Source organism: Squalius cephalus, assembly GCF_949319135.1.
Source record: "Squalius cephalus genome assembly, chromosome: 25".
In the NCBI taxonomy this organism is placed as follows: Eukaryota; Metazoa; Chordata; class Actinopteri; order Cypriniformes; family Leuciscidae; genus Squalius; species Squalius cephalus.
This window is the reverse complement of record NC_137146.1, coordinates 28,807,931-28,835,077: the sequence shown is the minus strand read 5'-3', so window position 1 is coordinate 28,835,077 and position 27,147 is coordinate 28,807,931. Positions and strand designations below refer to the sequence as shown.

General features: G+C 38.9%; 1 protein-coding gene across 2 annotated transcripts in view; it reads left to right on the top strand.

Annotated features, from left to right (window-relative positions):
- LOC307153605 (F-box/LRR-repeat protein 7) overlaps positions 1–27,147 on the top strand; it is a 57,697-nt gene that overhangs the window by 28,197 nt on the left and 2,353 nt on the right. For both annotated transcript variants that reach the window (XM_079863174.1, XM_079863175.1), the window contains one exon: positions 21,896–22,501. In XM_079863174.1, the coding sequence (XP_079719300.1) occupies positions 21,896–22,501 (606 nt within the window). The remainder of the gene's footprint in view (positions 1–21,895; positions 22,502–27,147) is intronic.

Sequence of the window (27,147 nt, the reverse complement as noted above, 5' to 3'; positions counted from 1 at the left end):
AAGTGAAGCGTTTGTTTACCTCAGGGTAAATAAACCAGCGCGCATGCACGCGCACTCAAATACGAGATTTTGATTTCAGCCCCGTCTTGACGTCATGACGGGGCAGGATATACCATATATGGACACCGCAAACCTATGCCGCGGGAAGCCCGCCCCTCTCCCCCTCATATTCAGTTCAGTCGAGAAAGATGGAGAAACGAGTACACACCTGAGTTGCTCTGTGGTTGACTGCCACAAACAACATGTAAATGTGTTTTCTCTACCAAAAACGGACCAAACTATCAGGGACCAGTGGATTAAATTCATTTTTAATGACGCTGTCCCAACAACCCTTTCAACTGGCTTATCGTTAGGAGTCTGCGCTAAACATTTCACACAGGAATCATACACACATTTGGGGCAATATCAGGCGAAGTTGGCCTCGAAGCTCTGTTTGGAAAAAGGTGCAATTCCAACCATCAGAGACTTGCCTGCATTTTGAAACGGTAAGACTGAGTTTTTATTGCTCTACTGTGTGTAACAAAAACAGCAGCTAACTGCTAATGCGGCTATTGTATGCTAGCGGGAGTATTAGCTTCGAGGTAAACATGGGGAATGGCTGCTAACGTTACTTTGCAAACAACAAATGACTGAGATCATCATGAATTCGGCTATTGTATATTGATTGCCTAAAGCTTATACACTGGCCGGGAAGCCGGTCGCGGCCAGGTCGGGTTCATTCATAACTTGCGCCATGATGTCATTTTGGAATGATATGCTAAAGCGTTACCTGCGTTGTCAACCCCCCTCCTTCCTGCCACCAATCAACGCGCCCCTCATTTGCATTATTAAAATGTCCGTCCACGACCATAGATATCATATAAAGGCTAGATGTCTCGTCCGCGCTGCTGGCCAATGGAGCTCGACATCCGCACACGGCGGCCATCTTACGACAGGATGCTCGCTCACTCATAACATGGTGCATGTACTTTTAAATAACCATAACTTGCTCAATTTTCAACCGATTTTCAAACGGTTTGGTTTGTTATAAACGTCAGAGATGTAGCTATTATACTGCATACATATGAATAATTATGTTCAAAATGTTTAAGCATTCAGAATTATAGCCACGTTAATAACGTTTGTAAGAAACCAAACCGTTTGTAAATCCGTCCAGATTTCAGCAAGTTACGAGCATTTTAGTTGGCGTATGTCACTCACCTTCCGTCCACAGCAGCAGGGAGCAGCAGCGCAGTCTCCTGACCTAAGATGGCCGCCAAGTGACGACACAGCTGACTCCGCCTTGAGCCATCTAGCCTTTCTATACATGTCTATGTCCACGACAGCCAAAATATCGCATCAGATCTCGTGAGACAATAATGCCTTCAGAAATAAGGGTCTGAGGAGCTCTGTGTTTATTTTTTTTCCACTTTTCTTTTTTAGAAGGGCCTGAAAGACTATAATACAGCAGTAGGTATCCAAGGTAATACTAGGTTATGACTCCTTTAAGAGTAAGATAAAGGGACATGTCGAAGAGTGCTAGAATCTTAAAGGTACAGCAGCAAAAAACAAAAAAGTTTCAATTGTAAAAGTCAGAGAGAGAATATGAAATGTTCATAAAAAACTTAATTATGGTGAAAAAATAAAAATAAAATGGAAAAATATAACGTCTTCTATGTGCATTTCCCATCAATAGAGGTTATGAACACTTAATGGACCATTTTTATTATCATTAGACAAAATTCTGACAGTAGTGGACAAAAGTGATGTCCAGCTTAGGAAAATTAACATAATAGTTGTGCTTGGAGTCGATTCTTTTATTTGTGATAATAACACAATTGACCCTTTGCCGGGGGTTTGATTGACAGGCGATCTGACCAATCATAATCTGCCATCCGGCAAATCTGCCATTTTGTCTGACAAAGCAGTCAGGAGAGTTAGTAGATTTATGTCGGTGGACTAGAACTTGAAAAACGGTGTGTACTGACATCTTTCCGCGGTCGCAAACAACATTCCTTCTGATGTTCATTCATGTTTATTAAACATGGCAGATTGTGAGACGTAATTTTTGGCCAGGCTGTCAAACAAAGAAATTACGAACACATGCAAAAACAAGAGAGAACTAATGAAATATTAATAAACTGATTAAGTTGTAGACAATATATGTTTTGTCCAGTGAGCTTTTTGTTTTTCTATGCACAGGAAAATAAAAACCTGTAGCTTTAGTTTTTATTTTGCAAAATAAATACTTAATGTATATTGATTGATCTTTTATAATGTTCGAATTGCTTCCATTTACAAGGTGCCGTATAGTGATCAACTCAACTCATTCTGAAAGATTAGAGCCACTGTTATACACAGCGAGTAAAGTGTAAATCTCAAAGTTTCTCAAATTAATGGATTTTCCGTCCTTATACAAAAGCATGGGAGAATTCCCAGCAGGAGTGATCTAGTATCCCACTGTAAACTGGTGTTTCTGTCTCACTGCCCACGCTGAGGTGAAGTTTAGCTGTATTCAAGCTCTCTCTCCTCATGGGCGGTCAAGCTCTCCTGTCATTAACAGTTGTTTGTAAACCTCCTGATTACTAGCATTCCCTCTTCATGTGTTCTCGTCATTCAGATCTACACGACGTGTGGGGCGTGAGTGTGGATCTAGTGCAGATAACAGAAGTATGAGTGGAGGTTTGTTATACACGGCCTCAGAGACCTGCGCTGAGGAGTAATGGGGTTTTAATAAGGCCAAGTGACAGAACTGATTGCTGATGCTGAGCACTAAATAACTGCAGATTGGACAGTTCAGCCCAAGTAAAACCTATTCATCAACTTCTCCCGACCGATTGCATTGCCAAAGACGTTCAGCTTCAGTAAATAGCCTATTGCATGAAGAGAGAAGTGGGGGAGTGTACGGCAGATTTATTTAGCCATGGATTAAACTGTACAATACCAAAGTCAAATGTCATAACTTAAACCTGTGCAGTTTGATATATCCAGTTCTTTGTGTCATTTCCATGATATATTCATTGGGTGTCTGATGCAAAGATTTACATAAACTACCCTCGGATGGTTTACTGCTTATCTTTCAAATACTAATGAATGATTTCAATGTCTTTAAAACAGTGAAATGGCCATTTTCTCCTTTTGATAAAACATATATGCATTTGTTTGGTTTGCAATGGACTAGAATGATTGTGAGTGTGATATAACTTTCATACAGCAGATTAATAAACAAAATATTAATATTGAGTTAGCAACTTTGTCTTTATCCACAAACGAGAATGATTCCAAACTAAGCCAAAAGCAGAATTGTTATGCATGTCTTGAATGAATATCTGAATGTTTTCTTTTAAATTTTTTAAACTAATCAAGTGAGTTATTCAATGACTTGCACACAGAGACGGTCACTTATTTAATTCCTGAACGAAATCAGTGGTTTTGAACCAAACGGTTGATTCAATGATTCCATGACTCATTCATAAAGACGTCATCTACTGTACTAGAGTAATACTCTAAAATAACATGCACAGTAAAAACACCATGCCATGCATCAGGTTTTTAAGAGAGTGCTTATCATGCAGCCGTACTAGCCTATAAATCTCATCTGTTCAGATAAATCAAACTACATTTAGCCATATATTCAATTATACCCTTTTAGATGTTATCTATAAATGTATATATATGTTTATACTGTAGTATCCAATTTTTTTTGGTGGAATAATTTCTGTCTGCCTTTGCATGCACTCTTAAGATCGGCCTCTGCTGAACTGACCCTAACAAACTCAACATCATAATTCAGATTCTACAATCATCTTCACTGAAGTTGATGGAAAACAGATACTGAGGTTTCAGTCGTGTTTACGTAAGACGGTGAAAGATGTTGAGCGGTATGTATGTCAGATTAAATGTGTTCATGTGCATGGATGAATGAGCCATGAATGCAATGTGACAAATTACTCTGCAGGAAAATGACTTCATAGCAATGCTTGACTATAGCTGACGTTACTACAGAAACAGCACAGTCCTAAACCGTTCACTAGTGACTGTCCTGAGCACATGGAAGGCAGCTGATGGAAAGAAATATTCCATTTCATTCTTTTTAAAGTCCTCCAAAATCTGTTACTGGCAAAACATCTACTAAAGAAATATTAGCTCACCAAACCACAGTTAAGCACCACTTCATTTGCTTCTTATGGACTGCAGGTGTTGGCGATTCAATTACTCCACCCAGACCCGTGACCAAGGCTACGTCTACATTAATCCGGATAGATTTGAAAACTGAGTTTAAAAACTCTCTCCGTCCACACTAGTGTTTTCAGGCATTTTCCAAAAGTTTCTCATCCACATTGGATCCAAATTCACCTTACAGCGTATGTGTAAACCCTCATAAAAGCTCACAGAGATGATACAGACAGAACAAGACAAAGTTATCACGCAATGACATTTTATTTAGTAAATGATCTCACCATTCACATTTCCCAAGGCATGTGCAGAGGGTAAACCTAACATAGTATTGCACAATCACACCACACAGAATAATAATGATACATGATAAACGATGATTGGAAAAACGTGCCTCTACCTACATTTTTACAAAACTCAAAAAACGAAACCAATACATACAAATCACTAAAGTTTCCAGCTGAACTGAACACTAGAGGCAGTAAAACAGTGAAAATCTTTATTCCTTTTCACACAAAATTATGATTACAGAGGCAGATTATTAAATGTTTGGTTTTTCTGATGTAGTAAACTTGCTCTGTCGCTCACCTGATAAAGCATCGCACTTGTGTTGTGAAGCGCCGTGAAACACGAGTCTCGATAAATGAACTCAAAGACATGTGGAAGCAGATAAAATAGCATGGTTGCTTCATCAAATGTGTTTTTATGTCATGTTTGCTCTTGTTAACACTATTGGGTATGTTCAGGGTTTAGCTAAGGCGGTACGTTATTTTGTAACGCGATAGAGGCATTTCAATTCAGAACTGCTGCGAAACGTACAACAACCAATGTAATAAAACGTCGCCAGTTTCTGATCAACCTGAAAACGCTTTTAGTGGCACTCTCTGGACATTTCACTTTAAAAAGTGTTGTGAAATGTGCAAGACTCAACGCAATGTCCATTTGCAGAAATGTCACCACAGACACGTTTTTCCAATGAACCTGGGTTGGATAAACCTCTGCTTTATTGTACCAAACAATATCCAACTTAAGGCCAGCAAAGTGTTTTTAGCCAGCTGAAAATGCTAGTCGCTCTGCTGAAAACACCTAGCCGTGGGCGCTTGAGAGCGTTTTGCTTGCTATGATACGAATATCTGCGGAAGTGTTACTAGTATCTCATTTCACAGATAGTTGTTTTTATATAAAAATGTCGATACAATGTTAAGTATTTGCTCTGGCTCGTTTTAAATTATTTTGTTCCGTTACTATGCTAGCTGTTGTCATCTGTTGACGTAGCAGAATGTGACGGTTGGTCGGTGTGGTATTAGTCCCGCCCCTCCTCCACTGTGATTGGACGGGTAGGTAAAAAGTGACAGTGATGAGTGCTGCGTTTTACCCAAAGTTGAACATTTTTTAACTATGGGCGACCTGTAAAAAATGCAGAGCACTCATCACTTCCATTGAAAACAATTGGAAAAATACGCCAGGCGCATGAAAAAACACTTTGGTGGACACAGGTCCTAAAGGGATTCTCACCCTCATGTCATTGAAAACCTAAATGACTTTCTTCTGCAGAACACAAACGAAGATATTTTGAGAAACATTGGGATCCAAACAACATTTGAACCCACTGACTTCCATTGTATAGACAAAAAAATATATTTTTGGGTGAACTATTCCTCTACTAGTCTCCAAACAATTTTACCATCAGCTGTCACATTTGACATATTTGTATTATAAATGCTCTGGGCAAGGTACAGGCTTCATTCAGTCAAAATTGTGGTTTTGGCTCTTTTGGTTCAGTCAAGGATCAGAGTTTCGCCTAGTCCTGTTGTGTTTGGGTCTTTCCTCAAAGGAGACACCCTGTTGGTATGAACCTCTCAATCATTAAAAACACAACTGTGAAAATATGCAGGTCCTTACCCTCTGACTGAACCATTACACGAGCCGGAGCTGGGTTTTGATGAAACCTCACAGCTCCCAACGTATGATCCAACACCTCTCCATAGAGGGACGCAGTTTTAACCGCGAGGTTCCTAAACAACAAACTTTTACGATGTGCTTGGGGATAATAGTTCAAGGAATGTTGGAGCATTGAATCTACGGACTGAATCTGGACAGTATAACATTACCTCATGAATGGCTCTGTTTCCAGATCGGGTTTAGTCAGTCAGCTCTCCAGATGTCCATGACCACATTACAGCAGTCACCACAATTTGCTTCTTGTCATAACTATATAGTGCAGGGGGGCCTTCCCAGAACATCTCGCAAACACATTATGATTTGTGTGATCTGCGAGAGTTCGAGCGTGTCTGCTGTGCACATGTCGGGGTAGATATCATTAAGTTTCAATCTTTGATATTCCAGGCACGCTGCTCACGAGTCCAAAGGAACTTTTGATTGCCTGTATTTCAAGGTGCTAAACGATACTGCAGTGCCATGATGGAAATCGGATGGTGTTTGAGGTGTTAAGCCAATGATTAGGTGTAAAACAGAGCAGATCTGTGGGAACGGGTCTCTTGACTGGTGAAATACGGTTTGGGAGGGAAGTGAAACACAATAGTTCGCCTGTACTGTAGCTTTTGCCCTTATATCTCTGCAGCACGTTGAGATCTATGAGCTGTGGAGAGCAGAAGGAGACGGATCGGATGTCCTTGCAGCAGATTTTGTAAGCCTTGGAGGAAGTCCTTTGGGTATTTTTGTTTTTCTTGGTGAACTTTCCAGGAGGAGGACAAGCCCGGGTCGCACATGCTCAGTAAAGACCCATTTCCCCAAGAGTCTTCTCCGATGAGGATGTGAAGGGAGAGGTTGACTATGTTGTGCTTCAGGGTGGTGGGAAAATGCTTTTCCATGTTCTTGTCTGAACCGTCAATGGAGACAGAGCGACACGCGTCATAATCTGAAGACCATGCCCACCGGGGGGGAAACCAATCCATCCGTCTTCATTGACTTTGTATGGTGTGAAGTCATTTCTGACTTATAACAAATAGAAACAGCAAAGGGGTACAACAAACAAGCTAAAAAACCCAGAAATAAGTTTTATGAGCTGTCGACCACAAAAAACGAGCATTCAAGGAGACAAAAGTGGATACAGGCAATAAGACGTGAAGCATCAGCTGGAACGAATGGATAAATTGTGGGGATCCTGACACTCAGTATGCACTAAAAATACACTACGTGTAGAGTAAACATTTTGTCACTGGTAAGTCAAATATCCAAATGTCAGTTTTATATATTATATTTCTGTAAGCTAAGCAATCCCTGTCGCCGATTACGTTCCCCTCCAGTGGGCGTAAGTTAGTTCTCAGAGTAATGAGACACGTTGCGCTCTGTCTCAATTGCCCGTATCCACTTTTGTGTCCTTAAATGCTCGTTTTTGGGGGTCGACAGCTTATAAAAACCTATTTCTGGGTTTTATAGCTTGTTTGCTTTAGACCTTGTCACATAGCAGCTTTAAGACATTGTTTTGTTTTTTGTTATAAGTCAGAAATGACAAGGAGGCAGCTTCTTACAATACAAAGTCAATGGAGACTGTGTGGCCTAAATGTGCTCTGTCTCTATAGTCAGGGGTTTAAGCCTTCAAATGACGCAACTTGTTGATAGGAAATGTGCTATTTCTTCTCTAAGCAATCAGACTTACAAATTTTGCACTGCAGGGATACCATATAGTAGGCAGAAAAATCCCAAAGACTTACATTGAAGGAGGTACACAAGCAATATAAAAAGACCAGAATATCCTAGAAACTGCATAGCAACATAATTCACCCACAAATGAAAATGTTGTCATTACTTACTCACCCTCATGTTGTTCCAAACCTGTATGAGTTTCTTCTATTGAACACAAAATATTTTGAAGAATGATCGACAGACGGTTGATGGACCCCATTGACTTCCATAGTAGGAAAAGAAATACAATGGAAGTCAATGGGTTACATCAACTGTTTGGTTCTTCATTCTTCAAAATATTTGTGTTCAGTAGAAGAAAGACATTTCTAAGTGAACTACTCCTTTATTAACTACATGTAGAGTTATGGTTACGGTTAGGGTTTAGGGTTAGTTACTTGTAATTATGCATAATTTACTGTTATTACTATAGTAGTGTGGAACTACGTCACCTTAAAATAAAGTGTTACCAAGATTTTCAATCACGGCTACACCAACCATTTCTGTCCCAGACAGTTTACTTCCCTCATTCTGAATAAGTGGTGTGACATTGCCAATGTCAATTGAGGAAAGAATAGTGTTTCTCACATTCTACCAACAGTGTTCATTTGGCAGAACTGCACATGTGGAAAGATGGGATGGAAAGGATCTCATCAAACGGGCACTTGATGAAGCCAAGCATTGCTGCATTAAAGCTACTGGCAGGAATAAGACCGACTGCACTTCACACACTTGAGTCATCTTGGCCCGAAAGGTTTAACTCATCACCAGACTCCCTGAAGAACAACTTAACAGATTTTTTACTGCTGCCTGGACCTTGGGAAAATTAGTTTTGTAGTGCCAAATTTATCCTCCCTCACTCTTTCTCCTTCATCATCTGCATTTCTTAATAATTACCTCTGACTTGTTCTATTCCCTGGTCTATCATTCACTTCTGCCCTCCCTGTGTTTCCTCACAGCATGTGCAGCAAGTTTCACAGAAAGTATATTTAGTGGTGTTTGCAAAGGCAGAATCAATATTATTATTGCTCGTATTTAAGGTTAGGGGTTTGTTATAAACTCTAATCTTAGGCATTAAACCTCACCCTAACCTGCCCGCAATGTTTGAGATACTGACATGAATGATAGGAAAAGTATGCAATTGTTTTACTAAACAGTCAGACCAACAGTTTTTGAGATGTTCTCAAATATTTTCTTAACATCTAATTGTTTTGTCTTAAATATGCCACATTATGCCCTTTCACAAAGTCTTAATGTTGTTTTTGAGCTCTACTAGAACAGGTTTTCCTGCTTGAATGTTGAATATTTTCCCCATATTCTCCACTGTTGCGGCTCCTCTCTTCCCAGTCTGTCAGTAACGCTCTGGACTGTGTTTCCCGAAAGCATCTTTAGCCAACTATGGTCTCAAGTTTCGTCGTTATCAGCAGGGCCGCGGGAAGAGTTTTTAGGTTGGGGGTGCGTGGCGTGGGGGGGGGGATAGGGGCGTCACCCCTTTTGAATAAGAAACAATATCAAGACTGTAAAACTCCTCAAAAAACGCGCGCACACTCAAACCTGACTGCAAATCACATTTTTGACTTTATTGATTCTGCTTTTATTCCGGAGTCCCTTTTATTTTATTGCTCCGGAGTCGCATATCAGTTAAAAAATGCGCCACGAGGAAGAAAAAAACATATAGGCCTATAGCCTAAGTCGCACTGGACTAAGTCGCATTTTTTTTAGAAATTTATTTCACACACACACACACACACAAAAAAATGTTACAGACAGTTCTCCGTTACGGACGTGAGCGTTCTAAAGCGGCACTAAAAGAATGTTTTAAAACTTTCACAGAGACCTCAAACTGAAAGCACAAAGCCTGTCTTTAAATTTAATTTCGTTTTGTATTAATTGTATCTTAATTTTAATCGATGATTCATCAACCAATTGTCTGGATTTAATAAATAAGAAGTAAATATAGGCTATTAGAAAATAGATAATCAGGACACGGAGGCGCTGGCGAACCTGGAGCTCGTCTCATAAATAAACCGAAACTCAGCGTAGGCCTATAATAGGTAGCCTATTGCCTCACAGACCTGAGACATATAGATAGCTTGAAATGTCTACTTTTAAGCAGAACAATTCAAAACGAAAGAAAACAGACTGCGCTGCTTATGTAATTCGTATGAAATGTGCATTTCTCTCTGGCACTGCGAAGATCGCGAGTCGTCAACTTCATTTGTCTAGCCGACACTGGCATAAAAATAACTGTTTTATTAGTAAACAATTAAAATGCTGCAGCACCCCCAGCACCCCCACTTCCCGCGGCCCTGGTTATCAGCATAGTTTAACTAGTCTGTGTTTTCCAAAACCCTAGTTCTATAAAACATTCGCAAACAGATTTGCAAAGTTGTGTGTTTGTAACGACAGATCTCCTGTGGTTAGAAGCAGTTTCTAGTTTGCATGACATGTGGATTTAATAATAAATTATCTTGAGCAAAATAAGCAATCTGACATTCAGTACAACCTGTGTCTTTTATTTAGAATACATACAAATGTCATTTACGTCTTTTAGTTTGTCAAGAGATTTAAAGCATCGTTTTTAAAGAGTGCGCATGTGTGAACGAGCTCTAGTGTAAGAACGAGACTATGATTGAATCTGGAAATAAAGGAAAATAACTGCCATGTCTGAAATTTATTGCAGAACATCTAGCATTAATTCACTCACAAAAAGAGAGATTATTAGTGGAGTTATTACTTATTTTTAGTTATTACTAGTTACTCCACTAAGTGCGTGACATCATTAACCAACGTGGTTGAACGACCAATTTGGAAACAGTCGTGACTAGCTAGTGGATTTCTTCAGCGATTAATCGTACTACGGTAGTTAAGCAGCGAGTGACGTCTCTGTACGGGAAATACAACCTTGTTTAGTTCCTGTCTCTATGAAGCCCCTCCCTCTGTAAAGCACACTGTGCTCTGATTGGTCGGCTGGAGCAGTGTGTTGTGATTGGTCGAGCGCTTCGAGTGTGTTTGGGAAATGTCCCGCCCCTTACCATAACCGGCAGTTTAACACACTACTAACTAACTCAACCAGGCCCCGCCCCTTTATTCTGCGCATGAATTATTATAATGAGGAATATTGTGACGTGTTCGTTCCCGGAAGAAACTCAAGACTATGGAGGACTTTATCCCAGTCTTTATCCCATTGCTGTTCAGTGGATGTTCTATTCAAGAACACGCAATAGCACAGATGTTCATGATCTCATTTTGGTCAAAGCATTGACTAGCATCCAGTGATTAGCTAACGACTGATCATTTCTTTTGAACATTTTGATTAGTTCTGGTTTGTCCATCACTGGGAAATATCATTTCGCTGTGGTTTCCCACTTGAAATGCACATGCTTTGCTTTCATATGCTTTGTCCAAGTCGAAGAGCAGATGGTTAACCTGTTTCTCTGATATCTCCAGCCTGTGGATTCCTCCACCATATGCAGACTTTGGCAGTTCACGTCAAGGTCAGGCAGCTGGAAGAGATACGACTCTAATTATACATTCAAAAACAGATTGGAGAAAGTGGAGAAATTCACCAAAACTGAAACATCACACGTGCTTCCGAAAACTCGGCTACAGTTTATAGTCGGACAGCATTGTACCAACTTACTTCCCGTAATGTTTTGACTGTGCGAATCACTAGCTAAATATATATGACGCTTTTCCCAAGCCTGAAATATGTTTTGGCTGTCCCTCTGTGTTTTGTCTAGCGAGTGTGTATTTGTTTTACTGTAGTTCAAAGATTGTAGTTCAGCTTTGATAGCGATTTTTAAAGTGAATGTGATCTTAGTTTCTAGGCCTTGGATCAAACAGGCAAAAGAATGTAAGGGCAACCACAATTCAATTGAAATTCATTTGAGGAATGGAAGTTAATTAACTCTTGCTATATAAAGAACATTCCCTTGATCAGTGACACATGTAGTTATAGCTTATTAACTGCTACTGGCAATCAACAGCAGTGGGTCTTGCATTCAGATGCTTCATATTCATTAAGAAATGTGGGAAACATTGCAGAACTGTTGAGCTAGTGCACCTACTTAAGCTTTACAAGTTTTAGTTTACCTAACTAAGCCATTTTTACTCTCATTTTGCCTCTGAACAGACAGATTGATTCTAGTGAATCAGTTCTTTTAGATGATTCATGCAAGTGAACCAATACAAAAATGATTCACCTACATTTAAAGGTCCCTGCACTGCATTTTAGGTCTTATTTATATCTTGTTTTTATAAAAAAAATTTTAAAGTTGTGCTGTGTTTATTACTGTTTTATCTCCTTAATCATCATTTCACTCATCTGAAGCATTCATTTGAATGATTCATTCTAGCAAATCAGTTTGCTTGGATGGTTCATTTAAATGAACCAATTTAAAAAAATATTCACTGAATGAAGTTTCTGAGCTGCATTTTATTTTTTATAGCAAAATATTTAGTTAAACACTCTGTTTATTACTGTTTTCAATTTAGATATACAGTAAATTGGGGTAATTTATAAAATAAGATTATTTAAATTGTTGTAGTTTCACTGTAAAAAGTACATGATCAATAACATGTTTTTATATTGCTTTAACTCATTAAAAGAAGTTAATTGTCACATTTCCTTAACTTAAATTTTAAAATTATTTTAACTGAAATAAAATAAGTTGAAGTACTAAAATTGCTGAAATTAAAAATAAATGAAAGCTAAAAAATGACAATAAAACAACAAAAATGACTAAACCTAAGTAAAATTTAAGTGAAAACTGAAAATATAAATCTAGTAGATATAATATAAAGCTAATTCACTAATAAAGGGTTATTATAATTAACTAAAAATACATCTTTGTTACTTGAAATAAACTAAACTAAGCTAAAAAAAAACAACCTTAAACCTATTTTTTACATTCCTTATAAGGGCAAAACAACACTCCTTATTTTAATTTAGTTTAACAATGTAATAAAATAACATAAATAATAGTAACTATGTAGACATATAAAAACTATTTAAAATGACAAAAACACACTACAAAATAATTAATTCAAAATGATTCATAACCAATTTATTAAAACTATAATCTCAGTGATACTAAAATAACACTGATTCAAATATCATAATATTATATAAATAATACTAAAATAACACTGGAACAGATTGTTGTATTAGTGAAGGCATGATAAGATAGAGATTTTATTAGTTCGATACCTTAAAGTCTCCCTGTAGTCAATAATTGTATCCCTTAAAACTCATATTTGATCACCAAAATAACATATTTAAGTTTTTTTCCTTTAAAACATTTACTTAATGCCTTAAAATATCTTGAATGTAACTCGACACCCTTGCCTCATTTAGTATGCACGGTTCTATGAATATGCAAATGAGCCCCACCTCCACTCACTCCCTCAGCTCAGAGATCCACTGGTTGTCGATCACACGTTGATCTGATTGGTTACAAGGTAGTTTGTGACGTCAGAAACACCAGCGATTTCAAAGCGTGTTTTTGAGACTGTCTTTGGTTCACTGCATTTTTAAGGAGGAAATACTCAGCAATGGTGTCGACTTATGAACTTACACATGGTTTGTCTTAAAGCAGATTAAAAACACCACATAGACACATAAACAACATTAAAAGCTTGTCTTTCACCACAGGGGGACTTTAAGAAGTATACCCTCTGAAACTAAAAGTCAATAGCCAACTTTAAAGACCAAAATGTCAAGTATACAAAACATTCAATCATATATACGAGGGATCATGATGTAAAGCTCTTCCGTGACAGACGTGGGTTGAATTGCAAAAGTGACCCGTGGCATGAAAGCGCTGTGTATTACATCTTACGCTTCTTCCTTCAGGACGAACGGTCACGGTCAGGCCGAATATGCTGGGGGTCGATATATTGCCTAAACAAAAGACACATCCATAAACACTGGATATTAGCCAAAGTCTGCTCCATTATTTACAGAGAGCTTGAATAAACACAAGCGCCTCAGGGATCAATGGTCATCTTCATGTGTTTTTTGCACAGGAATCTCAAGTATGAAAGGCAATGTTCTGCAAATGCATCCCAGTCCCTTGAGCTCTAGTGATATTTGATGGGTAGTTTGGTAATGACCCGGGAACAAAAACCTCCCGGGACTCATTCCAGCTGTGCGCACCAAATCCATAGATGCGGAGTGTATCGCACGCTACGTGTCCTCGGGGAAACACAATATGAACGGACCACCCACTATCTGAGGGTTTGTTGCGGAGGCTAGGCTAGCTTTAGCGCAGAGCAGGGGATCTAGCGAATTCCCTTGGTGCCGCTCTTGAATCCTTAATCTGTCATGGTGTTTTCCTCTTTAAGCCTGAAGCTGATTGAATCTGTGAGTCTGAAAGCCTGTACTGAAGGTCACAGGAGAAGTAATTCAGAAACCCCTTCTGTAAAATGTGTTTACTTGGTCTGTCAACTTGTCCTGCAGTGGATATTTAGCGCAGTTGGACAGCCAGCAATTGACTATCGAAACAGGCCATGTTTTAATATACGGATGTTATGCAAACAGTGTATTTATAGAGCAAAAGTGGGAGCCGTTCCACAAATACCACGTTTGTCACAGACTGGAATAATAATCATAAGAAATGAATACATCAGTATCGTTGTGCCAAATACTAAAGTCACCATTTATTTAGACTTTCCAAAAGAAACGTTAATGTGAACTAATAGATGAGACAATGATTTCCATCATAATAGTCTGTGTGTTAAAACTGGCACTAGATTAGGGATTTTCAAAAGTCCCCCTGTGGTGAAAGACAAGCTTTTAATGTTGTTTATATGTCTATGTGGTGTTTTTAATGTGCTTTAAGACAAACCATGTGTAAATTCATAAGTCGACAGCATCGCTGAGTATTTCCTCCTTAAAACTGCAGTGAACCAAAGACAGTCTCAAAAACACGCTTTGAAATCGCTGGTGTTTCTGACGTCACAAACTACCTTGTAACCAATCAGATCAACGTGTGATCGTCAACCAGTGGATCTCTGAGCTGAGTGAGTGAGTGGAGGCGGGGCTCATTTGCATATTCATAGAACCACGCATACTAAATGAGGCAAGGGTGTCGAGTTACATTCAAGATATTTTAAGCATGAACTTTTAAATATGTCATTTTGGTGATCAAAGATGAGTTTTAAGGGATACAATTATTGTCTACAGGGGGCTTTAAGGTATCTAACTAATAAAATCAAGAAAAAAAAAGCTAAATCTTATCATGCCTTCACTAATACAACAATCTGTTCCAGTGTTATTTTAGTATTATTTATATAATAAACACATTTTAGTACAACAAGGAAAAAAACATCAAATTATTGACTACGGGGTACTTTAAGGTTCAGTGTGTGCTGCAGTCTCAGTATTGCCACAGGGGGCGCTGTAGTGAATCTTCTTCTGTGGTCAGTGGGAATCAATGATGTTTGATACAATTGTGTATTTCACAATGAGTTTCTTTCTAATAAAAATACCCTTAAAGTGAGGAAAAAGAAAAAAAATGTAGTAAAGCTATTTAATTAATAGAAGAACATGATTTACAAGAAAAGCCCTACCCTTGTAATCTTAGCTTATTTTATTTGTGTACTTTTTTTCTTGTATTTATTCTTGTATGCACCTGATGCTAATGTAGAATGTCGTTGTTTTTACATGACAAATTGTTAAATTAAAAGTGATAATAATATATGACGTCCAACCGCCAGCATTGGGATTTGAAAGTGAAAAATGTTGTTTTTAGTAAATACAGTTTTTAATTCATTGTTATTCACTCCAATATAGAAACATGGAAATGTTGTTTTTAGTTACTTGAATTACACACTATTGACACAGACTTTTGAAATTAATTTGATCAACAAAAAGAACTTTGCTGCGAGTATTGAGAATAGGGTATGGCATGATTGAGTACAGAAAACAATGGTTGGACTGGCAGAGAAGAACACATTAACCTGAGGGATAATGGATTTATTCTGTCACATAAACCCAATTTGTTTTTATTTGTCTTGGATCATTCCCGTAACGGTGTGGAGTGTGTGTGTGTGTGTGTGTGTGTGTGTGTGTGTGTGTGTGTGTGTGTGTGTGTGTGTGAGTGGTCTGGATGGGGTTTCATGCTGTCTACTGTTATGCAAAGACATTTTGCTCCCTTGAGAAGCAGTGTGTGTGTGTGTGTGTGTGTGTGTGTGTGTGTGTGTGTGTGTGTGTGTGTCTGTGTATGTCATCATGACCTGACCATGAGTCAAACTGATCTCAGGTCAAGCCTGGAATACACATCTCCTTGACTTACTGAACTTGCAAATACACACAAACACACACAAACACACACACACACACGTAAAAAACAGTAACGCACAAATCTACACAGCAGAGGGCTTTGTGTGTCATTAATTCTCACATGAAGAAGAGTCTGTCTGTCCCATTCATGCAGTGAATGATTACGGTATGATAGACATGTGGACGGCCAGTGTCTCACTGTCTGGAGCAAAAGCACATCAAGCGAATTATAGTCGTACTGTGATTGATCTGAAGACCAGCCCGTGCACTAAAATAACATTTTATTACAGCAGATGCATATGATTGGCTGAACCAAAGCCATTACTGTACATGAAATTGCCATTTTTGACATTTATTTTAAATAAGTTAATAAATCTGGACAAAATACAATGACCGTCATGCATTGACCCGTAATGTATTATCAACTTGTGTGTGTGTGTGTGTACACTCATATGTTTTCATTTATGTAAGGGAAAAAATGGTTATTAGTTGTCCCAACTGTAATTGTTAGAATTTCCAAGGATCAGCATTCTCCCCCAAAAGCGATTAGGACCAAACCGTAAGTCGTAGAGACTTGAGACTTTTAGAGATGCTAGTACTCACACCGTCTACAACGTCACCAAGGCTCGCCCCGATCGGCCTGATGGTGGCGCTACAGCGGTCAAAAGTATGCAATGGCTCATACATTTTCAGGAATTGTGGATTTTTCGAAAGAAAAACTACTTTTGTGAACTAGTCCTAGGTTTCTCACCCGATCAGAACCAAACCAGTGCAGAAAGATTCTCTGAAGTCAGAATGTCAATAATTATCCAAAAATAATCGAAATGTCGATTGCGGGATGCCAAAATGGCCATGGACACTTTTACAAAAACAGCTATTCCTCTTGAATGGAATGAGATAATTTCACCAAACTTGGTATACCTGTGTATGGGCTCGGTCTGTGGTCATGTAAAATGGACACGGTGACTGGCCACTTGGTGGCGCTATAAAATGAAAAAAATAATAATTATACACAACAGTCAGTCCGATTGACTTGAAAATTGGTATTTAGTGTCTTGGTCCAAGGTGCCATGATTATCTACGTGGACATTCGTGTATCTCGAAAAACATGGCTGCCGTTGTCCAATGAAGTTCGAGCGGCTGTCAGACGGGGTTAACGGAGGCCGATCGGAACGAAACTCGCTGGTTCTGTTTGACTCACGGCCCTAGAGGCCTGTGAGAAATGTAAAATAAATAAATAACCTGTCACCGGGGGGCGCCTTCGCGTTTTCACGTGTAACGGATTGTATATCACTTGATTTTTCGCACATTGGCGAGACATTCATACCACATGGTAGAACTCCTCATTCTGAGCAACTTTGCCTCTAGGACCACTGCTGTCAATCGAACTGTTCGTTAAACAATGGAGATTATTCCAAAAACCAACTTTCACAAACCAGTCCTAGGCAAGCGTGCCGCACAAGCCCTGAAAAGTGAAGCCAAAACGTCTCGATCGCCCCCCGGTGACTGGTCCTAGTATAGGCCATAAGCCCCGCCTCCCCGTGTTATTCAACGGGACGTGAGACCAACTAAACAATTAAATTACACTTCAAATATCTTTTTTCCAAATGTGGTTTATTTCATTTGCTGTCATTTTTATCACGCTGATGTAAGTTCAAGTGTCTTTTTCAAAAATAAGTTGGTTTGTAGTTAGTTATGTGATGCGGTGGTGTAACGTCATGATTGACAGCTGTGATTGACAGGTACTCTGAGCAAAGTAGTCACTGAAGCACCAATGGCATTTTTTTCGGGATCTTCAGAGGACTGAGTAAATATTTACTTTATTTTAACAAGCCTCTTGTCGTACTGCAATCAATTTTTAAAAAAGTGCTGCGAGAGTGAGGGCGGGGCCTTGATTTCACGGCTTTACTTCCTGCTCACTCCTGCGCAGGTCTGGTCCCGAGATCGCCACTGCACAGACTCAAGCCCCAAGATGTCAGCACCATATCGGGACACTGGCGGCTTCAGTTCTCACCAATGGAAGAGAGCGAAGGGGCGTCGTCCAACTTTTTTTACAGTCTATGGTCCTAGGCTTTTGGCTCAACCTTAATAACTGTTAAAAATCTTTAAAATTACTATATTTCCTTAGTAAATTGCATGTTTTGGAAAATTGCAAATTGTCTTTTCCATCTATGATCTAACTGGTTACATGCTTGCTAATTTAAACATAATACCTTTATACGAATGTGCTTAAAGGCCTTAAAATGCTTGAACCCCAATAATTGCTGCTTTGAGGTATATTTGAACACTAGTTTCTTTCATCATATTTCTTTTGCTGCTATTTTGTAAAGTAAACCATTTTGCTGCATTGAGAGTCACTGATTTCGGTAAATGTTTGTGTAAGGACGGAGACTGTGTGACTCTCTGCTTGATTTTATGCACCTGTTGGTAATCGGTGTAGCTGAAATAGCCAAACCTGTAAATTAGGAGGGGTTGTCCACATACTTGTGGCCACATAGTGTATATTAAATTATTCTTGCCTTGCTTCATCTGGAATGAAAAATATACACCGAAGACTGTTAATGAAGCGTTTTTAAAATGCAATCCTGCATGCAAAAAGTGTCTTGCAGAGGAAAATTCGGCCTAAGCTTATCCATCATGTCAGAGGCATCTGAGCCGCCCAAGTTCTTACTAAAGAAAATTTCCTGTACGAAAAGCATCATTGCACATAAACCCTCACTTCCTCAGCAGGACCATTTTGAAGCTTAGCAAAGAGCTATTAATCGAGAGCTTAGGGATGGGAATCCATGAATCCAACAGACTTTGGAAATGTTTTGCTCTCGTTCCCTCATCCTTTGCGCTCATTTTTGTGGAGGAGGCTTGACAAGGACATGAAATAGAGAGGAAGGGAAGACAAGAGCTTATTATAAACTGTTTTTCCCCTTAATATTTCTCCTCATTATCTTTCAGTTTATGACTGGCTTATGAACCAGTTTCCTAAACGGAAATCTAGACAGTAAAACCGTTCATCACCACACTGACCTATAGAGAAAAATTGGAATTAAAGTCAGTTGCGACTTAACTGTTACTTTATGATTTTTTAGGTTTAACAACTGATGTAATATATTTTTTATTTCTATACGTATAAATGCTTTCTTCAAAACCATGTGGAATAAAACAACTTGCGAAGTCTGCGTGGGTAAATATTTCGTTAATTCTCAATCATGTGAAGCCCTATGGAAATTATTGGATTTTGTTCGTGAAAATTTGCCAAACAATGATCATTTTGATCAACTTGAAAGTAAAAACTATCATTTTGTAAATTGAAAGTGTATGGTTTCATTTGGTCTAAAACAACCTGAATTCTTGTCAATCCAAGTTAAGAAGTTGTGGTTGATATAGCTTTGGAAATGGAAGTTTGCATTGTGGGATATATTAAATCTTGCAGACTCTTTCATACAAAGCAATTGCAGCACATTCACTCTATGTGTTTCTTAGGAATCAAACCTTGGTGTTGGTAAAATTTTTAAAAGTTTTGAGCTAAACATATTAGCCAGTTACGAGCCAGCATGAGTCAAACAGAAAACAAAAATAGAGGAAAGGAGTCTTATAGTGGCAAGCCACTGTTTTGATGAGATCTAGCAATGAAACGATCTACCGTACCACCCATACTTCTTTATCTAAATCAGTGAACCATCTGCGAAGAATGAAAGCTTCACCATTAATGGGGTCTCAACCATGGCAAGCACTTCAAGTGCATTTGAGATAAACTTGACACTTTTATCAGCGTCCAATAACAATATATCAGAAACACATCTCTGCAGCTCAGAGAACAAAGAGCCCGAGAGCGTCGGTTGAGTTAACACCATTTGTGCTAAATGTGTTTCTTAAAACAACTGATGGCTTCCACATTTAAGGTCTTTTGTGCTTCTTGATGATTAATGTGATATCAGATTCTCTCCAAATGGGAATCAGGTTTGCTTTTCCTATTACAGTAAATCACATGTTCAACTGAGCCTGGTTTCTCCTTCGTTTCTGTGGCCTGATGGAGTTTGGGTGTCTTGCTCTTGCTTGCTTTAGTTGGCGTTTAAAAGACACTTGATATTCAGTAATTTCATTGATTTGACTGCTCTGACTCTATTGAATGAGAACAAAACTTGAACTGAATAATGACACTACTGTTTTCTTTAGAGCTGCTGAATCAAATGTGTTTCATAATTGACTCTTTGAACTCACGCTGAATAACGAGACTGTTGTCTTCTGTAGACCTGCTTATGGCTAATTGAACTCAATTCATAATTGATGAACTTGAACTGAATCAACATTAAATTGATCTGAATGACATTTGAATTTGAATTCTGGCAGAATTTGAATTTGTCTCATATTTGATGCTTCGCATCATTGATTCTGTTATTTTCCTGTTTATTACAGTGAAGCTACTTTGCTTAAAGTTGTCTGGACTCTCCTTTTAATCTCACTGATGTCTAGTTGAAATAATTGAGATTAAGGGACATAATGTTGTTTTGGTAACACTTTACAATAAGGTTCATTAGTTAACATTAGTTATTGCATTAAGTGATATGAACTAACAATGAGCAATACATTTGTCACAGTATTTATTAATCTTTGTTAAAGGGTTAGTTCACCCAAAAATGAAAATTCTGTCAGTAATTACTCACCCTCATGTTGTTCCAACCATGTAAGTCTTTCGTTCATCTTCGGAACACAAACTAAGATATTTTTGATTAAATCTGAGAGTTGCATCACTCCTCCATAGGCTTTCAGAGGGACCGAAACTCGTCGGCCCAGAAAAGTTATTAAAAAAATCGTTAAAATAGTCCAAGTGACTACAGTGGCTCTTCATTACGTTTATCATGCGATGACAATACTTTTTGTGCGGAAAAACAACAAAAATAATGACTTTATCCAACTATTAGTGTTCTTCAATGTGGGCCTCTGACGAGAGTTCACGGGAGCGCCACGACACATGCGCGAGAACTGAGATTACGGCCTTCTTCTTCTATTGTTACTGGCTGCTCAGTCCTTAGGAGTATTACCGCCATTTACTGTACAAGATCATAGATATCATATAATAATATGATATCTATGTACAAGATGACGTCCCGACATTGCCGGAAGCGCAAAATGGTCTGTTTATAAGCAGAGGAAGACGCACGCTGTAGAACGAAGAAGAAGAAGGCCGTAATCTCAGTTCTCGCGCATGTGTCGTGGCGCTCCCGTGAACTCTCGTCAGAGGCCCACATTGAAGAACACTAATAGTTGGATAAAGTCGTTATTTTTGTTGTTTTTCCGCACAAAAAGTATTGTCGTCGCATGATAAACGTAATGAAGAGCCACTGTAGTCACTTGGACTATTTTAACGATGTTTTTAATAACTTTTCTGGGCCGACGAGTTTCGGTCCCTCTGAAAGCCTATGGAGGAGTGATGCAACTCTCAGATTTCATCAAAAATATCTTAATTTGTGTTCCGAAGATGAACGAAAGACTTACATGGTTGGAACATGAGGGTGAGTAATTATTGACAGAATTTTCATTTTGGGGTGAACTAACCCTTTAATGTTAGTTAATAAAAATACAACTGTTCATTGTTCACAGTGCATTAACTAATGTTATCAAATACAACCTTTGATTTTAATATTGTATTAGTAAATGTTGAAATTTATATTAACTAAGATTAATAAATGCTGTAGAAATATTGTTCATTCCTAGTTCATGTTAACTAAGGTAGTTAACTAATGAACTGTATTGTAAAGTGTTACGGTTGTTTTTTCTTTCCTCTGGGTAAATCTATGTCTCTCTCTTCTCTTTCAGATTCAGACCTTAGCATGAGGACGCTTAGCACTCCCAGTCCGGCCCTCATTCTGAACCCAAACCCTTCCCGTGTCTCCCCTCAAACAGTCCCAAACGGCCATGAAACGTCCTCCACCTCCTTCACCGTCCCGGGGGAAACCGTGGCCATGGTTCACCCGCCTCCAGGCACTCGCTCACGGCCTTCGAAAGCCCCTCACACCGCCCTCATCGACATCCTTCCCGATCCTGTTTTACTCCACGTTTTGTCTTACCTGTCCACTCCTCACCTGTGCCGCTGCGCTCGAGTGTGTCGTCGCTGGTATAACCTGTCCTGGGACCCTCGGCTCTGGAGCTGCATCCGTCTGACCGGAGAGTTGCTGAACGCGGACCGGGCCCTGAAGGTGCTCACCCATCGGCTGTGTCAGGACACTCCCAGTGTGTGTCTGACGCTGGAGACGGTGGTGGCCAGTGGCTGTCGGAGGCTGTCGGACCGCGGGCTGCGTGTGATGGCCCGGTGCTGTCCCGAACTGAGGTGTTTGCAGGTCGCAGGCTGCTATAATGTGTCCAATGATGCAGTGTTTGATGTGGTGTCCAAGTGTCCCAATCTGGAGCATTTAGACGTATCAGGTAAAATTGCCAAAAAATGTAATTGTTGATGCCATTGGGTGAATCTCATGAAACCTGTCAAGAACATGCGATAATAGAAATATTTACTCCAATTTCAAAGAGAAAATACATCTTAAAAGAGAATGAAGGTGATTTTAGAACCAGTGACAATTTTTTATGATAAAACGATTAAACCCCCATCTTCAGTATTTAAATTTCTTATTACTTTGTAAAAAGTGTTGATATATATATATATATACACTCACCTAAAGGATTATTAGGAACACCATACTAATACTGTGTTTGACCCCCTTTCGCCTTCAGAACTGCCTTAATTCTACGTGGCATTGATTCAACAAGGTGCTGAAAGCATTCTTTAGAAATGTTGGCCCATATTGATAGGATAGCATCTTGCAGTTGATGAAGATTTGTGGGATGCACATCCAGGGCACGAAGCTCCCGTTCCACCACATCCCAAAGATGCTCTATTGGGTTGAGATCTGGTGACTGTGGGGGCCATTTTAGTACAGTGAACTCATTGTCATGTTCAAGAAACCAATTTGAAATGATTCAAGCTTTGTGACATGGTGCATTATCCTGCTGGAAGTAGCCATCAGAGGATGGATACATGGTGGTCTTAAAGGGATGGACATGGTCAGAAACAATGCTCAGGTAGGCCGTGGCATTTAAACGATGCCCAATTGGCACTAAGGGGCCTAAAGTGTGCCAAGAAAACATCCCCCACACCATTACACCACCACCACCAGCCTGCACAGTGGTAACAAGGCATGATGGATCCATGTTCTCATTCTGTTTACGCCAAATTCTGACTCTACCATCTGAATGTCTCAACAGAAATCGAGACTCATCAGACCAGGCAACATTTTTCCAGTCTTCAACTGTCCAATTTTGGTGAGCTCGTGCAAATTGTAGCCTCTATTTCCTATTTGTAGTGGAGATGAGTGGTACCCGGTGGGGTCTTCTGCTGTTGTAGCCCATTCGCCTCAAGGTTGTGCGTGTTGTGGCTTCACAAATGCTTTGCTGCATACCTCGGTTGTAACGAGTGGTTATTTCAGTCAAAGTTGCTCTTCTATCAGCTTGAATCAGTCGGCCCATTCTCCTCTGACCTCTAGCATCAACAAGGCATTTTCGCCCACAGGACTGCCGCATACTGGATGTTTTTCCCTTTTCACACCATTCTTTGTAAACCCTAGAAATGGTTGTGCGTGAAAATCCCAGTAACTGAGCAGATTGTGAAATACTCAGACCGGCCCGTCTGGCACCAACAACCATGCCATGCTCAAAATTGCTTAAATCACCTTTCTTTCCCATTCTGACATTCAGTTTGGAGTTCAGGAGATTGTCTTGACCAGGACCACACCCCTAAATGCATTGAAGCAACTGCCATGTGATTGGTTGATTAGATGATTGCATTAATGAGAAATTGAACAGGTGTTCCTAATAATCCTTTAGGTGAGTGTGTGTGTGTGTGTGTGTGTGTGTGTGTGTGTGTGTGTGTGTGTGTGTGTGTGTGTGTGTAAAATGCACAGAAGGCAGTTTTTATATCAACTTTTTAATAACAGAATTGTTTAGTTTAGTGAAATAGTTTGTTGGTGAATAGATTGTTAGTGATAATAAACTGTAATAACCTGTTTTCTTGACAGATTTATTCAAACATGCATTAAATAATAAAAACATCACTAACAGGTTAAGTAAAAATATTAGGGATGCACAATATAACGGCCACCGTATCGGTATCGGCTGATATATGTTCATCTTTAATGTTATCGTTGTCGGCCCAATAAGAAAATTTGGCCAATATATTAAAGCCGATAAATAATGGATTACACTTCAGATGTGCACTGTTCACCATGATGGTTTTGAATTGCTTGAAATATGATTGAAATCACTTCAAAAAGGAAAATACAGTTCAGTGCAACATATGCAGCGCAAGTCTGTCATATCGGCTACATTAAATTATAATAAGTACATCATTATAATTGTGTGTTTGTGACATGGCTTTTAATGGTGAGACTTTTGTTTTTGTAATCAGGCTCTCAAAAATTATATAAAAATATGGATTTAGATTAATTATATATTAGCCAATATATCGGTTTTCAGCCTTCAAATATTAAAAATGATCAGTGATCGGTGCATCCCTAAAAATATAATGAAATTGTACTACAATGCATATATTACATTTATCCAAATGCTCTTCTCTAGAGTTATTTTTTTTTCTAGCTTACTAATGAGTTTATGGACATTGAATAGCTTTCTTGAGGTAAATGTAACGTTAAGCGCCGCAGGTGAGCTGCAAACAGTAATTTGTGTGGCACATCCATTATGCGTGAGCCCTGGTCAACAAGTAAAACATATCAAGTCTTGATTATTTTTAAGAGCTTTTGTGATGGGTTAGCCGACATTATGCATCAGAATAGCATGTTTGGTTGTGGATTTATTCAGGGAGTAATTCATAGTGGTGAAGTTTTTCTGGGAAGGCTGGGAAAAACATTATGGGATCTAGGAATCACTGCCAGTCTTTCAGTGTTTCTCTGGGGGAAGGTGAGGTCTGCTCGGTTTGAAAGATGGACTGCTAACCTCAACCAAAGTGTAAGAGTCCGTCTGCTGAGTTCATTGTACGAGTCCCACACTGTACAGTTATTCATCATGCAGAGGGCACCGCATGCGTTCCTCAAGCAATACACCCTTTGTTGCAAAAAGTATCCCAAATTTCTTCTGGTTACATTTACTTTTAAAAGCAGGTAGTGTAACTGCAATAGGAGCAAAAACAGATACTACCTGGTTATGGTTCCATATGAGGTTTCTGGATTTTATTTCCCTATTATTTTCTCTGGCCTTTATTCTCACGCTATTTCATTCATTCACCTCGATCTGAAAACCTGATGGAGATTTTAAGTAATTTCACGTTGACTATTTTCCTGTTGCTCAATGCTCTTGCTCTTCAATAGGATCAAAACAACTGAAACTGATGCTCATACATGCATTTAAGGAGGACATATTTAATAACAAGAAATGGCCTTTTTTTATTTATATATTAGACAGGAAGTTATAATAAGACTAATGTCCCCCTGTCTTAAAAGGTCAGAATAGTTATAGGCACAAAACATAGCTTATATCATAAGCCATTGCTATAATTTGTATTCATTTACCATAATAAGTAACTCACCCAAGCAAAACCTTAGCAGCTGCCAAGAAATCTCTAGCAAATGGCACTCTAGCAAATAAACACCTTATCAACAATTTAAGTATTTAATGTATGGCTTTAAAGTTGACATGAAATGGAAATTCTATTCTGTAAAAAATGCATCTTTTTGATCTAACGAATGGGTAAAGAGGCGGATTAGCTGAGGTGACGTGATGCTAACGCTAGCAGACAAACGGCTAGTAGTGACAGCAGCGGCAATCCACCTGTCACTCAAGTGGCCATGTCTTTAATTATGCACAACTTTAAGGCTCAATATAATTTGAACGGATGAGTTGTTAAAATATTCACCCCCCTCACAGTCATAATGATGGGCAAAATTAGCTATATAGACCAAAACCACTTTTTATTCCAGTCTGTAAACAATAAACACATTATTTACTGCTGTAAAGTTATTTTAACATGGGGGGGGGGGGGGTGTGTGTCTATGGGATTGACTCTCTTTTGGAGCCTGTCTCTAGTGGCCAGTCGATGAACTGCAGTTTAAGTCACTTCCATGTTGGATTCAAGAGAGAGACCGGACAGTTGCCGCTTGTGTACAACGACACAATATAGAAGGAAAGATCTGTCACTACTTCCGTTACATCGTAACTTTAAATTTATATCCTAAACCATTTCACGGGTTAAGTCATTACGTATCGAAGACCAGTTTCTGTGTCCAAGCCTCTAATCCGTTTCAAGTGTGAATACTTTATCAACAGCCGTTTATGAGCAATATTAATTTATAGCACACCTGGTAACACTTTACAGTAAGGTTCATTAGTTAAGGATGAACAATACTAAGAACTAAGGATGAACAATACTACTTTAGCATTTATTAATCTTAGTTAATATTAATTTCAACATTTACTAATATACAGTATTATTAAAATCAACGGTTGTATTTGTTAACATTAGTTAATGCACTGTGAACTAACATGAACTAACAAAGAACAGCTGAATTTTTATTAACTAACATTAACAAAGATTAATAAATACTGTAACAAATGCATTACAATAAGGTTCATTAGTTAACATTATAACGTTATTGCATTAACTAACATGAACTAACAATGAGCAATGCAAAGAACATCAGTGCCCGGACATCAGTATATATATATTTTTTTTCTAAAGATGAATCGCTGTCTTTCGGTAGTAGCCTACTAGTGATTGTATATTAGCACCCTTGGAATCTGTGATGTGAAAAGTCAGTCTTAACAACCAGGGTTAGTTCCCCCAAAAATGAAAATTCTGTCAGTAATTACTCTCCCTCATGTCAGCGCAGCGCTTCTGGGTTGTACATCAGAACGGAGGTTCACTATTGGCCAGCATCACACACATGACCAGCGTCGGCCAATAGTGAGCCTCCGTTCTGACGTACAACCCAGAAGCGCTGCGCTGTTACACAACGTCAAATATCTTAGTTTGTGTTGAAGATGAACGAAAGTCTTACGGGGTTGGAACA